The following is a 14,672-nucleotide window of genomic DNA, read 5'->3' on the forward strand; positions in this document are numbered from 1 at the left end:
AGTGCTCAGACCATACACCACACACTGCAGAGGTTACAGGGGTGGAGGGTCCGCCTGTCAGTGCTCAGACCATACACCACACACTGCAGAGGTTACAGGGGTGGGGGTCCGCATGTCAGTGCTCAGACCATACACCGCACGCTGCAGAGGTTACAGGGGTGGGGGGTCCGCCTGTCAGTGCTCAGACCATACACCACACACTGCAGAGGTTACAGGGGTGGAGGGTCCGCCTGTCAGTGCTCAGACCATACACCACACACTGCAGAGGTTACAGGGGTGGGGGTCCGCCTGTCAGTGCTCAGACCATACACCACACACTGCAGAGGTTACAGGGGTGGGGGATCCACCTGTCAGTGCTCAGACCATACACCGCACACTGTAGAGGTTACAGGGGTGGGGGGTCCGCCTGTCAGTGCTCAGACCATACACCACACACTGCAGAGGTTACAGGGGTGGAGGGTCCGCCTGTCAGTGCTCAGACCATACACCGCACACTGCAGAGGTTACAGGGGTGGGGGGTCCGCCTGTCAGTGCTCAGATCATACACTGCAGAGGTTACAGGGGTGGGGGGTCCGCCTGTCAGTGCTCAGACCATACACTGCAGAGGTTACAGGGGTGGGGGGTCCGCCTGTCAGTGCTCAGACCATACACCGCACACTGCAGAGGTTACAGGGGTGGGGGGTCCGCCTGTCACTGCTCACACCATACACTGCAGAGGTTACAGGGGTGGGGGGTCCGCCTGTCAGTGCTCAGACCTTACACCGCACACTGCAGAGGTTACAGGGGTGGGGGGTCCGCATGTCAGTGCTCAGACCATACACCGCACACTGCAGAGGTTACAGGGGTGGGGGGTCCGCCTGTCAGTGCTCAGACCATACACTGCAGAGGTTACAGGGGTGGGGGGTCCGCCTGTCAGTGCTCAGACCATACACTGCAGAGGTTACAGGGGTGGGGGGTCCTCAGTGCTCAGACCATACACCACACACTGCAGAGGTTACAGGGGTGGGGGGTCCTCAGTGCTCAGACCATACACCACACACTGCAGAGGTTACAGGGGTGGGGGGTCCGCCTGTCAGTGCTCAGACCATACACCACACACTGCAGAGGTTACAGGGGTGGGGGTCCGCCTGTCAATGCTCAGACCATACACCGCACACTGCAGAGGTTACAGGGGTGGGGGGTCCGCCTGTCACTGCTCACACCATACACTGCAGAGGTTACAGGGGTGGGGGGTCCGCCTGTCAGTGCTCAGACCTTACACCGCACACTGCAGAGGTTACAGGGGTGGGGGGTCCGCCTGTCAGTCCTCAGACCATACACCGCACACTGCAGAGGTTACAGGGGTGGGGGTCCGCCTGTCAGTGCTCAGACCTTACACCACACACTGCAGAGGTTACAGGGGTGGGGGGTCCGCCTGTCAGTGCTCAGACCATACACCACACACTGCAGAGGTTACAGGGGTGGAGGGTCCGCCTGTCAGTGCTCAGACCATACACCACACACTGCAGAGGTTACAGGGGTGGGGGTCCGCCTGTCAGTGCTCAGACCATACACCGCACGCTGCAGAGGTTACAGGGGTGGAGGGTCCGCCTGTCAGTGCTCAGACCTTACACCGCACGCTGCAGAGGTTACAGGGGTGGGGGTCCGCCTGTCAGTGCTCAGACCTTACACCACACACTGCAGAGGTTACAGGGGTGGGGGGTCCGCCTGTCAGTGCTCAGACCATACACCACACACTGCAGAGGTTACAGGGGTGGAGGGTCCGCCTGTCAGTGCTCAGACCATACACCACACACTGCAGAGGTTACAGGGGTGGAGGGTCCGCCTGTCAGTGCTCAGACCATACACCACACACTGCAGAGGTTACAGGGGTGGGGGTCCGCCTGTCAGTGCTCAGACCATACACCGCACGCTGCAGAGGTTACAGGGGTGGGGGGTCCGCCTGTCAGTGCTCAGACCATACACCACACACTGCAAAGGTTACAGGGGTGGAGGGTCCGCCTGTCAGTGCTCAGACCATACACCACACACTGCAGAGGTTACAGGGGTGGGGGTCCGCCTGTCAGTGCTCAGACCATACACCACACACTGCAGAGGTTACAGGGGTGGGGGATCCACCTGTCAGTGCTCAGACCATACACCACACACTGCAGAGGTTACAGGGGTGGAGGGTCCGCCTGTCAGTGCTCAGACCATACACCACACACTGCAGAGGTTACAGGGGTGGGGGTCCGCCTGTCAGTGCTCAGACCATACACCACACACTGCAGAGGTTACAGGGGTGGGGGATCCACCTGTCAGTGCTCAGACCATACACCACACACTGCAGAGGTTACAGGGGTGGGGGTCCGCCTGTCAGTGCTCAGACCATACACCGCACACTGCAGAGGTTACAGGGGTGGGGGGTCCGCCTGTCAGTGCTCAGACCATACACCGCACGCTGCAGAGGTTACAGGGGTGGGGGTCCGCCTGTCAGTGCTCAGACCATACACCGCACGCTGCAGAGGTTACAGGGGTGGGGGGTCCGCCTGTCAGTGCTCAGACCATACACCACACACTGCAGAGGTTACAGGGGTGGAGGGTCCGCCTGTCAGTGCTCAGACCACACACCGCACACTGCAGAGGTTACAGGGGTGGGGGTCCGCCTGTCAGTGCTCAGACCATACACCACACACTGCAGAGGTTACAGGGGTGGAGGGTCTGCACAGCACACGGAGGAGGCGATGTGACCGGACCCCGCACAGCACACGGAGGAGGCGATGTGATCGGACCCGCACAGCACACGGAGGAGGCGATGTGATCGGACCCTGCACAGCACACGGAGGAGGCGATGTGATCGGACCCCGCACAGCACACGGAGGAGGCGATGTGATCGGACCCCGCACAGCACACGGAGGAGGCGATGTGATCGGACCCCGCACAGCACACGGAGGAGGCGATGTGATCGGACCCCGCACAGCACACGGAGGAGGCGATGTGAATGGACCCCGCACAGCACACGGAGGAGGCGATGTGACTGGACCCCGCACAGCACACGGAGGAGGCAATGTGACCGGACCCCGCACAGCACACGGAGGAGGCAATGTGACTGGACCCCGCACAGCACACGGAGGAGGCAATGTGACTGGACCCCGCACAGCACACGGAGGAGGCAATGTGACTGGACCCCGCACAGCTCACGGAGGAGGCGATGTGACCGGACCCTGCACAGCACACGGAGGAGGCGATGTGACCGGACCCTGCACAGCACACGGAGGAGGCGATGTGACCGGACCCTGCACAGCACACAGAGGAGGCGATGTGACCGGACCCTGCACAGCACACGGAGGAGGCGACCGCTCAGATTTTCCACAATTTACTACATAAAATAATACATAAAAGCAGAATAATAAAAGTCTGATGGAGGAGTGAGGATAATCTGGTGCACAGCGATGGCGACACACACCGCTTCTGCACGCCACGTAGCCACAGCTCCGAGGGACGTGGTCACCGCAGGATTACAAGCTAATACAAGGTGACATCTCAGACATGCAGCGATGCTGACCTGTGAAGCCCCCGGAGCCCCCTCTCAGCAGAGCCCGGCTCCACCTCTGTACAACAACCAACTGCTCTCATCTCCCACCAGCACGACGAGCCGGGGGTGTAAGATGAGACCACGCACCACCCAGGAGGAGACCACGCACCACCCAGGAGGAGACCACGCACCACCCAGGAGGAGACCACGCACCACCCAGGATGAGACCACGCACCACCCAGGAGGAGACCACGCACCACCCAGGAGGAGACCACGCACCACCCAGGAGGAGACCACGCACCACCCAGTAGGAGACCACGCACCACCCAGGAGGAGACCACGCACCACCCAGAAGGAGACCACGCACCACCCAGGAGGAGACCACGCACCACCCTGGAGGAGACCACTCACCACCCAGGAAGAGACCACGCACCACCCAGCTGTTCCAGGAGTCTTCTCTAGATTTGGTGAGGTGCCATTTACATCTATCATCAGATGGTGTCATGTGGGGCTATAAAGTGTCAGCTCTGCAGTGCACATCCCTCCTGTGTGGTCCCTGAGGCGGGGTACATCCCTCCTGTGTGGTCCTCGGGTGGGGTACATCCCTCCTGTGTGGTCCCCGGGGCGGGGTACATCCCTCCCTGTGTGGTCCCCGGGGCGGGGTACATCCCTCCATGTGTGGTCCCCGGGGCAGGGTACATCCCTCCATGTGTGGTCCCCGGGGCGGGGTACATCCTCCCTGTGTGGTCCTCGGGCCGGGGTACATCCCTCCCTGTGTAGTCCCCGGGGCGGGGTACATCCCTCCATGTGTGGTCCCCGGGGCGGGGTACATCCCTCCATGCGTGGTCCCCGGGGCGGGGTACATCCCTAACTGTGTGGTCCCCAGGGCGGGGTACATCCTCCCTGTGTGGTCCTCGGGCCGGGGTACATCCCCTCCCTGTGTGGTCCCCGGGGCGGGATACATCCCTCCCTGTGTGGTCCCCGGGGCGGGGTACATCCCTACCTGTGTGGTCCCTGGGGTGGTGTACATCCCTCCCCTGCGGCACTGAGGGGAGCACGTCCCTCCTGTGTGGTCCTGGGACGGGGTGAAATCCCTTCCTGTGTGGACCCAAGGTTGCATGCACATACCTCTCGTGTGGTTGTTGGGGGGGGGGCACGTCCCTCCTGTGTGGTCCTTGGGGGGGAGCAGATCCCTCCTGTGTGTGGTCTGGGGGGGGGGGGGAGGTCAATCCCTTGTGGTGCTGGAGGGTATACCTCCGTGTGGTCCCGGGGTGGAGAATCCGTCCCTCGTGGTGCCGGATGGCTGGTACTGTGTGGTCTTGCGGAGGGAACACACGCATCCCTCCCGAGTGGTCCCGGGGTGGGGGTCAGCTGAAGAATGTCCCGGATGGTGGTGGGAGGGTGCGGCAGATCCATGAGGCAGTTGAGCCGCTCACCGACAATGTTCATCAATCTATAGCAACTGCTCCATCCCGAAACTGCTTAATGGGCGCCGGCGTCATCCAGTGCGGGGCGATGGCTGGTCACACTCTCCAGAAGAAGGTCCCAGATACAGTACAGCAGATGCCTGTGGAGAGAAGATAGTTAGTGACCACAGCAGCGCGCCCCGGAGGCACAAGCAGCCCACAACACACTGACAGGCATGATGAGCGTATATATGTAGATATAGAGATATGTTGCCCGCCATGCTGCCCAGATTATTTGTGTCCAGCCATGAGAAGAACTGAGTACACCCATGAACTCCTTGGAGACAGATCAGGACAGAATTAACCTCATCTTTGGAATATCATAAAGGTCGGTAAAAGTCTTCAGATGAAGGAGCGAACATGACGGAGGACACGAGGCAAAGCGCGGACGCTGGGGGACAAAGATCACCCAAAGGCTGCCACAGAAACCAGCAGAGCAGGTAACGGGGCTGATATCCCATGCTCACTGCCAAGGACCTCTATAAGAGCAGAAGCTCTGGACTTTGCTGGTCTGGAGGGAAACAGAAAAATGACATTTTTGTGTACTCACCGTAAAATGTCTTCCTTGGAGCCTTTCATTGGGGGACACAGACAGTGGGTATTATGGTGTCTCCAGGGGAGGCTTGACACTAGATTTGAAAAAAGAGTTAGCTCCTCCCCCCACAGCATATAACCCCAGCTAGGCGGGAACTAGCTCAGTTTGGTGTAAAAGCAGTAGAAGGACAACCAAAACCACAAGGGTGGGAGCTGTGTCCCCCAATGAAAGGCTCCAAGAAAGATATTTTACGGTGAGTACACAAAAATGTCATTTCCTTTCTCGCCTTTTCATTTGGGGGACACAGACAGTGGGACGTCCCAAAGCAGTCCCTGGGTGAGAACTGAACTATTAACAGTGTATAACATCAGCCTAAGAGCTGACTAACAACTGCAACTGCAGTGAACACATATCAACACTGTCAAGAACCGAGCAGTGGCCACTTATAAATGGGCCACTGCTGCCTGAAGGACTTGTTCTCCAAGAGCAGCATCCGCGGAGGCATGCGTATGCACTCTGTAGAATTTTGTAAACGTGTGCACACTGGAGCAGGTAGCGGCCTTGCAAAGTTGGGCCGCCGAGGCCTGATGGCAGATAGCCCAGGAGGCACCCACTGCTCGTGTAGAGTGGGCCTGCACAGATTGAGGGGGAACGGCACCTCGTGCTTTGTAAGCCTCACACATGGCAGTCCTGATCCATCGAGAAATCGTGGATTTAGATGCCGGGTTGCCCTTTTTGTGTCCTACTGGGAGGACGAAGAGGGCATCGGACTTGCGCAACAGCGCTGTTCTGGAGATGTAGATCCGCAGAGCCCTGACAAGATCGAGATTGTGAAGGGCTTTCTCAAAGGAGTGGACCGGGGCCGGGCAGAATGACGGCAACACAATGTCCTCGTTCAGGTGGAAAGAGGATACGACCTTCGGAAGGAAGGCGGGGGAAGGCCGAAGGACCACCTTATCATGATGGAATATCAGGTAAGGGGAGCGACAGGAAAGCGCTGCCAGTTTGGACACTCGCCTGATAGAGGTGATAGCGACCAAAAAGGCCACTTTCCAAGACAGTCGCTGGAGAGAGATTTCTTTCAGAGGTTCGAAAGGAGGAAGTTGAAGGACTCCGAGAACCAGATTCAGATCCCAGGGATCTAAGGGGTGACGATAAGGAGGGACCAAATGCGCTACCCCTTGAAGAAAAGTACGGACCTGAGGGCGAGAAGCCAGCTGCTTCTGGAAAAAAAATGACAAAGCAGAAACTTGTCCTTTAAGGGTACTGAGAGCAAGACCCGAGTCCAGACCGTCTTGCAGAAAGCAAGAACATTAGGGATTGAAAAGGTCAGGGGTGAACGATTATGACGGTCACACCAGGAAAGATAGGTCTTCCAGGTCCTGTGGTAAATGCTGGCGGAGGAAGGCTTCCGAGCATTAAGCATGGTATGAACTACCCTGGAAGAAAAACCCGATCTGGCTAGAATCAGGGATTCAAGTGCCACGCCGTCAAATGCAGCTGTGCTGTATTCTGGTGGAATATTGGACCTTGCGATAGAAGATCCGGGCGGTTGGGAAGACGCCAGGGAGTGTCGCTAAGAAGTTGTAGGAGCTCTGGGTACCAGGCTCTCCTGGGCCAGTCCGGGGCCACGAGGATCACCGGAATTCCCTCCGCTTTGATTTTCTTGATTACTCTCGGAATGAGAGGAAACGGAGGGAAGATGTAGGGTAGGCGGAACTGCGACCATGGAAAGACTAGAGCGTCGGAGCCGAGCGCTAGCGGGTCTCTCGACCGAGATATGAAGGGACGTATCTTGGCATTCATTCGAGACGCCATGAGGTCCACATCCGGGAGTCCTCAACGTACAGTGATCTGATGGAACACTTCGTCGTGGAGAGACCAGTCTCCTGCCGCTAGACCCTGCCTGCTGAGAAAGTCTGCGGCCCAGTTGTCTACCCCTGGGATATGGACAACTGAAATAATGGGGATGTGCTTCTCTGCCCAAAGAAGAATTCTGGATACCTCCTTCATCGCTGCCTTGCTGCGAGTTCCTCCCTGACGGTTGATGTAAGCCACGGCCGTGGCATTGTCTGACTGGATCCGAACAGGGAGGCCCAGTAATAAGGGTTGAAGATTCTGAAGGGCCAGAAATATGGCTCTGATCTCCAGAACATTGATGTGCAGAGAGCGCTCGGAAGGAGACCAGCGTCCCTGAACAGTGTGGTGTAGAAACACCGCCCCCCAGCCTATCAGGCTGGCATCCGTCGTGACTACCTGCCAGTGGACCGGGCGGAAGGTCTTCCCTTGAGATAGGGATGAGGCTTGAGTCCACCAGACGAGGGAGCTGAGCGCAGACCAAGACAGGCGGACTGACCGGTCGAGGGAGGCTGGATTCTTGTCCCAGGAGGATAGAAGATCCAGTTGTAGAGGGCGCAGGTGGAATTGGGCAAAGGACACGGCTTCTATGACCGCCACCATCTTGCCGAACACTCTCATTCCGTTCCGAAGGGATGTGTGACGGCGAGAGTGGAGGGATTGGGCAGCCCGGATCAGGGAAGACCTCTTGTCCTCTGGAAGGAAAACCCGGGACTGAGCCGTGTCTATCAGCATACCTAAAAAGGTGATGCGCTGATGAGGAATGAGGGATGACTTGTTGAAATTGACAAGCCACCCTAGCCTTGACAGCGTGTCTAGGCAAATCTGCAAGCTTTCTGAGCAAACGTGAGGAGAGCTCCCTTTGACAAGAAGGTCGTCCAAATAGGGAACGACCAGGATTCCTCTGGGGTGTAAAATGAACATGACGGCCACCATGACCTTTGTGAAGACCCGAGGCGCAGTGGCCAGCCCAAAGGGGAGGGCCCTGAATTGGAAATGACGGTGTCCTACGGCAAAGCGAAGGAACCGTTGATGAGAGACACATATGGGAATGTGTAAATAAGCATCTTGAACGTCTATGGAAGCTAGGAATTCTCCAGGTTCCATGGCGGCTAGTACAGCTCTCAATGATTCCATTCGGAAAGTTCGAATCCGTACGAACTTGTTCAGCCGTTTGAGGTCCAAGATAGGGCGGACAGAGCCATCTTTTTTGGGAACGACAAAAAGGTTTGAGTAGAAACCTTTTCCGCGCTGTTCCAGGGGCACTGGAATGATAACGTTTGCTTTTTGTAAAGAAGTTATGGCCTGAAATAAGGCCCGGTTTTGCGTTTCGGACCTTGGGAGACGAGAACGCAGAAACCTGTTGGCCGGCAGGGAGAGGAAATCAATCTTGTAACCTGAGGTGACGATTTCTCGAACCCAGGCATCGTGAGTGTGGTCCAGCCAGATATCCCGAAAAAGCAGAAGCCGCCCTCCCACAGGAGTCGGATCTGCGGGATACCTGGCGTCATGCTGAGGGGGCCTGTACAGAGCGGGGGCCTGTACAGAGCGAGGTCCTTTGGATTTAGGCTGCTTGGAGTGGGAACGCCAAGACGAGCCACTTGAGGGACCGGATCCTCGATCTAAGCATTGGGACGGTCCTTGGGCCGATGGCTTTTGGGGAGCAGGCCGAAAGGACTGCCTGCGCCAAGAAGATTTTTTGAAATTTCAGGCTACAGGCCGCTTTTGTGGTAGAATGGTACTTTTACCACCCGTCGCCTCAGATATGAGCTTGTCCAGGGATTCACCAAATAGACGAAGACCCTGGAAGGGAAGTGTGGACGGGGACTTCTTGGAGGCACTGTCCGCATTCCAGATCTTTAGCCACAGAACCCTGCGGGCGAAGACAGCATTAGCTGCCGTTAGGGCTGACCAGCTAGCTGCATCTAGAGAGCCATGAAGAAGATAATTAGAGGCGAGAGAGAACAAATCAAGAATCTCAAAAGCCTCCGGAGGATATTTGCAAGGGCGAAGCAACTTGCGCAAATTCCTACTCCACACGCTCATAGCTCTTGCCACCCATGTCATGGCAAACAGGGGGCGCAGAGAGGAGCCCGAAGCCTGAAAAATAGATTTGACCGCAGCATCAACTGCGCGGTCGGACGAGTCCTTAAGAGACACGTTGTCTGAAACAGACATAACCGTGTGTTTAGCCAGTCTGGATACTGGCGGATCCACAATGGGGGGTACCGACCAGCGCTTAACCATTTCCGGGGGAAAGGCATAAGCGAATGAAGAGGAGGATTTTTTATTAAACCTCCTATCAGGGTGATCCCACCGTTTAGATACGATTTGATGAAAAATCGGATCCTGGGCAAAGGACTTAGGAGGCTTCTTGGCTCGCTTGATTGCCGACTGAGAAGTCGGGTCCGAGGGCTGATCAGAAATCGACAGAGAGTGATTGACAGCCGCTATCAGAGTGTCTTCCATATGCCTAGACTCAGAAGGGACATCTGAATCAGAGTCAGAGTCTCGGGAATCGTGACTACTAAAGGACTGACCATCGTGTGAGTCAGAAGAGGCGGAGCGGTCGCAATGGCGCCTTTTGGAGACAGCCTTTTTACGTACTGGGGATGATACACCAGACGAAGGCGGGCTCCTCTGAGGGAGCTGAGCCGGGGGGAGGCTGTGCGAGCCTGTGGAAGGCTGAGATATCTGAGCGGCCAGGTCATCTAACCTTTTAGACATCAGAAGTGCCCATGCAGGGATAGCCTCATCAGACTAACTAAAATAAAAATGAAGTGCACTGCAAGATGGGGACCAACCAAAGACCTATATAACAATAAAAAACACCCCATCTTGCAGTGCACTTCATTTTTATTTTACATCTGTCTTGATTTTTGGCGATTGGTGGCTGTTCACACATTGCCATCCAGCCCTGTCCACAGGCTATATATTCCAAGCAGCATGTGCCTGGGCCGATCCCGCCCACAACCATAAATCAGTCCTGGAGACGGGACTGGAAAGCACCAGGTCCGTGCTGTGCACTCCTATGCTTGCATATGTGAGGCCGCATGGCACACTCTAAATAAAGATATTGTAGTGTGGGACTGCCTCAGGAGATTTGCCGTGACGTGGCGGGGGAGTTCCAAAAATTGCAATTTTTTGCCAAAAATCTCATTTTTGAATAGTACAGGTTGGGATGCTGGCACTGTGCACACTTTGCAAAACATGATATTCTGAGTAGAGGTTGTTTTTATGCTGTTTTTTTATTGTTATATAGGTCTCCAGTTCTATAACAATCTGGGCTTCTAGCGCCGGCTCTCAGCTGTAACCTCCGCCTCTCGGCTGTAACCTCCGCCTCTCGGCTGTAACCTCCGCCTCTCGGCTGTAACCTCCGCCTCTCGGCTGTAACCTCCGCCTCTCGGCTGTAACCTCCGGCTCTCGGCTGTAACCTCCAACTCTCCGCTGTAACCTCCAACTCTCCGCTGTAACCTCCAACTCTCCGCTGTAACCTCCAACTCTCCGCTGTAACCTCCGGCTCTCAGCTGTAACCTCCAACTCTCAGCTGTAACCTCCGGCTCTCAGCTGTAACCTCCGCCTCTCAGCTGTAATCTCCGCCTCTCAGCTGTAACCTCCGGCTCTCAGCTGTAACCTCCGGCTCTCAGCTGTAACCTCCAACTCTCAGCTGTAACCTCCAACTCTCAGCTGTAACCTCCAACTCTCAGCTGTAATCTCCGTCTCTCAGCTATAACCTCCGGCTCTCAGCTGTAACCTCCGGCTCTCAGCTGTAAGCTCCGGCTCTCAGCTGTAACCTCCGCCTCTCAGCTGTAACCTCCGCCTCTCAGCTGTAACCTCCGCCTCTCAGCTGTAACCTCCGCCTCTCAGCTGTAACCTCCGACTCTCAGCTGTAACCTCCGACTCTCAGCTGTAACCTCCGACTCTCAGCTGTAACCTCCGACTCTCAGCTGTAACCTCCGACTCTCAGCTGTAATCTCCGCCTCTCAGCTGTAATCTCCGCCTCTCAGCTGTAATCTCCGCCTCTCAGCTGTAATCTCCGCCTCTCAGCTGTAATCTCCGCCTCTCAGCTGTAATCTCCGCCTCTCAGCTGTAATCTCCGCCTCTCAGCTGTAATCTCCGCCTCTCAGCTGTAATCTCCGCCTCTCAGCTGTAATCTCCGCCTCTCAGCTGTAATCTCCGCCTCTCAGCTGTAATCTCCGCCTCTCAGCTGTAATCTCCGCCTCTCAGCTGTAATCTCCGCCTCTCAGCTGTAACCTCCGGCTCTCAGCTGTAACCTCCGGCTCTCAGCTGTAATCTTCGCCTCTCGGCTGTAATCTCCGCCTCTCAGCGGAGGCAACCAGCGATGGAGACGTCTACAGCTGGAAGCCTCACACCAGAGGAGACGTCCACAGCCACAGGTCTCACACTGGAGGAGACCAGCGATGGAGACGTCCATGGCCGGAAGCCTCACACCAAAGGAGACGTCCACAGCCACAGGCCTCACACTGGAGGAGACCAGCGATGGCGACGTCCATGACCGGAAGCCTCACACCAAAGGAGACGTCCACAGCCATAGGCCTCACATCAGAGGAGACCAGCGATGGCGACGTCCTTGACCGGAAGCCTCACACCAGAGGAGACGTCCACAGCTAGAAGCCTCACACCAGAGGAGACCAGCGATGGAGACATCCATGACCAGAAACCTCACACCAGAGGAGATGTCCACAGCCAGAAGCCCCACAGCGGAGGAGACCAGCGATGGAGACGTCCATGACCAGAAGCCTCACACCAGAGGAGACGTCCACAGCCAGAAGCCTCACAGCGGAGGAGACCAGCGATGGAGACATCCATGACCAGAAGCCTCACACCAGAGGAGACGTCCACAGTCAGAAGCCTAACACCAGAGGAGACCAGCGATGGAGACGTCCATGACCAGAAGCCTCCCACCAGAGGAGACGTCCACAGCCAGAAGCCTAACACCAGAGGAGACCAGCGATGGAGACATCCATGACCAGAAGCCTTACACCAGAGGAGACATCCACAGCCACAGGCCTCACACTGGAGGAGACCAGCGATGGAGATGTCCATGACCAGAAACCTCATACCAGAGGAGATGTTCACAGCCAGAAGCCTCACAGCGGAGACCAGCGATGGCGACGTCCATGACCGGAAGCCTCACACCAAAGGAGACGTCCACAGCCACATCCACAGCTAGAAGCCTCACACCAGAGGAGACCAGCGATGGAGACGTACATCCATGACCGGAAGCCTCACACTGGAGGAGACCAGCGATGGAGACGTCCATGGCCGGAAGCCTCACACCAGAGGAGACGTCCACAGCCACAGGCCCTCACACTGGAGGAGACCTGCGATGGAGACGTCCATGGCCAGAAGCCTCACACCAGAGGAGACGTCCACAGCCACAGGCTTCACACTGGAGGAGACCAGCGATGGAGACATCCATGACCAGAAGCCTCACACCAGAGGAGACCAGCGATGGAGACGTCCATGACCAGAAGCCTCACACCAGAGGAGACGTCCACAGCCAGAAGCCTAACACCAGAGGAGACCAGCGATGGAGACATCCATGACCAGAAGCCTCACACCAGAGGAGACGTCCACAGCCACAGGCCTCACACTGGAGGAGACCAGCGATGAGACATCCATGAGCAAAAGCCTCACACCAGAGGAGACCAGCGATGGAGACGTCCATGACCAGAAGCCTCCCACCAGAGGAGACGTTCACAGCCAGAAGCCTCACAGCGGAGACCAGCGATGGCGACGTCCATGACCAGAAGCCTCACACCAAAGGAGACGTCCACAGCCACAGGCCTAATACTGGAGGAGACCAGCGATGGCGACGTCCATAACCGGAAGCCTCAAACCAAAGGAGACGTCCACAGCCACAGGCCTCACACTGGAGGAGACCAGCGATGGAGACGTCCATCACCGGAAGCCTCACACCAGAGGAGTTGTCCACAGCTAGAAGCCTCACACCAGAGGAGACCAGCGATGGAGACATCCATGACCGGAAGCCTCACACCAGAGGAGACGTCCAAAGCCACAGGCTTCACACTGGAGGAGACCAGCGATGGAGACATCCATGACCAGAAGCCTCACACCAGAGGAGACCAGCGATGGAGACGTCCATGACCAGAAGCCTCACACCAGAGGAGACGTCCACAGCCAGAAGCCTAACACCAGAGGAGACCAGCGATGGAGACATCCATGACCAGAAGCCTCACACCAGAGGAGACGTCCACAGCCACAGGCCTCACACTGGAGGAGACCAGCGATGGAGACATCCATGACCAGAAGCCTCACACCAGAGGAGACCAGCGATGGAGACGTCCATGACCAGAAGCCTCACACCAGAGGAGACGTCCACAGCCAGAAGCCCAACACCAGAGGAGACCAGCGATGGAGACATCCATGACCAGAAGCCTCACACCAGAGGAGACGTCCACAGCCACAGGCCTCACACTGGAGGAGACCAGCGATGGCGACATCCATGACCAGAAGCCTCACACCAGAGGAGACGTTCACAGCCAGAAGCCTCACAGCGGAGACCAGCGATGGCGACGTCCATGACCGGAAGCCTCACACCAAAGGAGACGTCCACAGCCACAGGCCTCACACTGGAGACCAGCGATGGCGACGTCCATGACCGGAAGCCTCACACTGGAGGAGACCAGCAATGGAGACGTCCATGGCCGGAAGCCTCACACCAGGGGAGACGTCCACAGCCACAGGCCTCATAATGGAGGAGACCAGCGATGGAGACGTCCATGGCCGGAAGCCTCACACTGGAGATCAGTGATGGCGATATTCATGGCCTAAAGACTTCAGTCATTGCTACAAAGGCTTCTCTACATAGGGTTAAAGATGGACATTTTATTTATGGAAGAGTCCAGTTACTTCTGAGCCTGGAAATGAGGAGGATTCATAGAGAAATGGCTGCAATTCCTAAACGTTTCACAGGAGATTTTATTCCACCCATTTCATTAACCCTGAAAGTCTCCACTACAATTTCACCTCAGTTGTTTCATTTTACATAAAAAATATTGTCCTCCAGAGCTGAAATCATGAAGATTCATCACTGGCCAAAGACTCCTGGACCTGACTATGTATCAGTACATATGGTGCTGTCACCCGCCGTGGTGTTGCATCCTCACCTGTTTATTTGGGGGTGCTGCAGCGAGTCCAGGACAGCCTGCCAGACGAGCCGACACTTTTCCATGCCAAGTAACTCCTGCACCAGATCTATGGACAGAAGATAGGTCAGAGCCAGAACCCAGGAGCTGGTGATGGGGGAGGGGAA

At 56.6% G+C, this 14,672-nt stretch overlaps 1 protein-coding gene across 2 annotated transcripts in view; it reads right to left on the reverse strand.

Annotated features, from left to right (window-relative positions):
- Positions 1-3,339: 3,339 nt before the first annotated feature.
- SNX19 (sorting nexin 19) overlaps positions 3,340-14,672 on the reverse strand; it is a 42,952-nt gene continuing 31,619 nt past the window's right edge. Inside the window, exons 11-13 of one of the 2 annotated variants that reach the window (XR_012727564.1) lie at positions 14,527-14,614; positions 5,531-5,609; positions 4,994-5,081 (exon numbers count right to left, since the gene is read on the reverse strand). Coding sequence is in view for 1 of the 2 variants with exons in the window: in XM_075328645.1 (XP_075184760.1) it covers positions 4,997-5,081; positions 14,527-14,614 (173 nt within the window). In the remaining variant the exon portion in view is untranslated. Of the gene's footprint in view, positions 5,082-5,530; positions 5,610-14,526; positions 14,615-14,672 lie in introns of both variants that reach the window. The other variant, XM_075328645.1, reaches the window with a different exon arrangement.

Source organism: Anomaloglossus baeobatrachus, chromosome 11 (assembly GCF_048569485.1).
Source record: "Anomaloglossus baeobatrachus isolate aAnoBae1 chromosome 11, aAnoBae1.hap1, whole genome shotgun sequence".
Lineage (NCBI taxonomy): Eukaryota > Metazoa > Chordata > Amphibia > Anura > Aromobatidae > Anomaloglossus > Anomaloglossus baeobatrachus.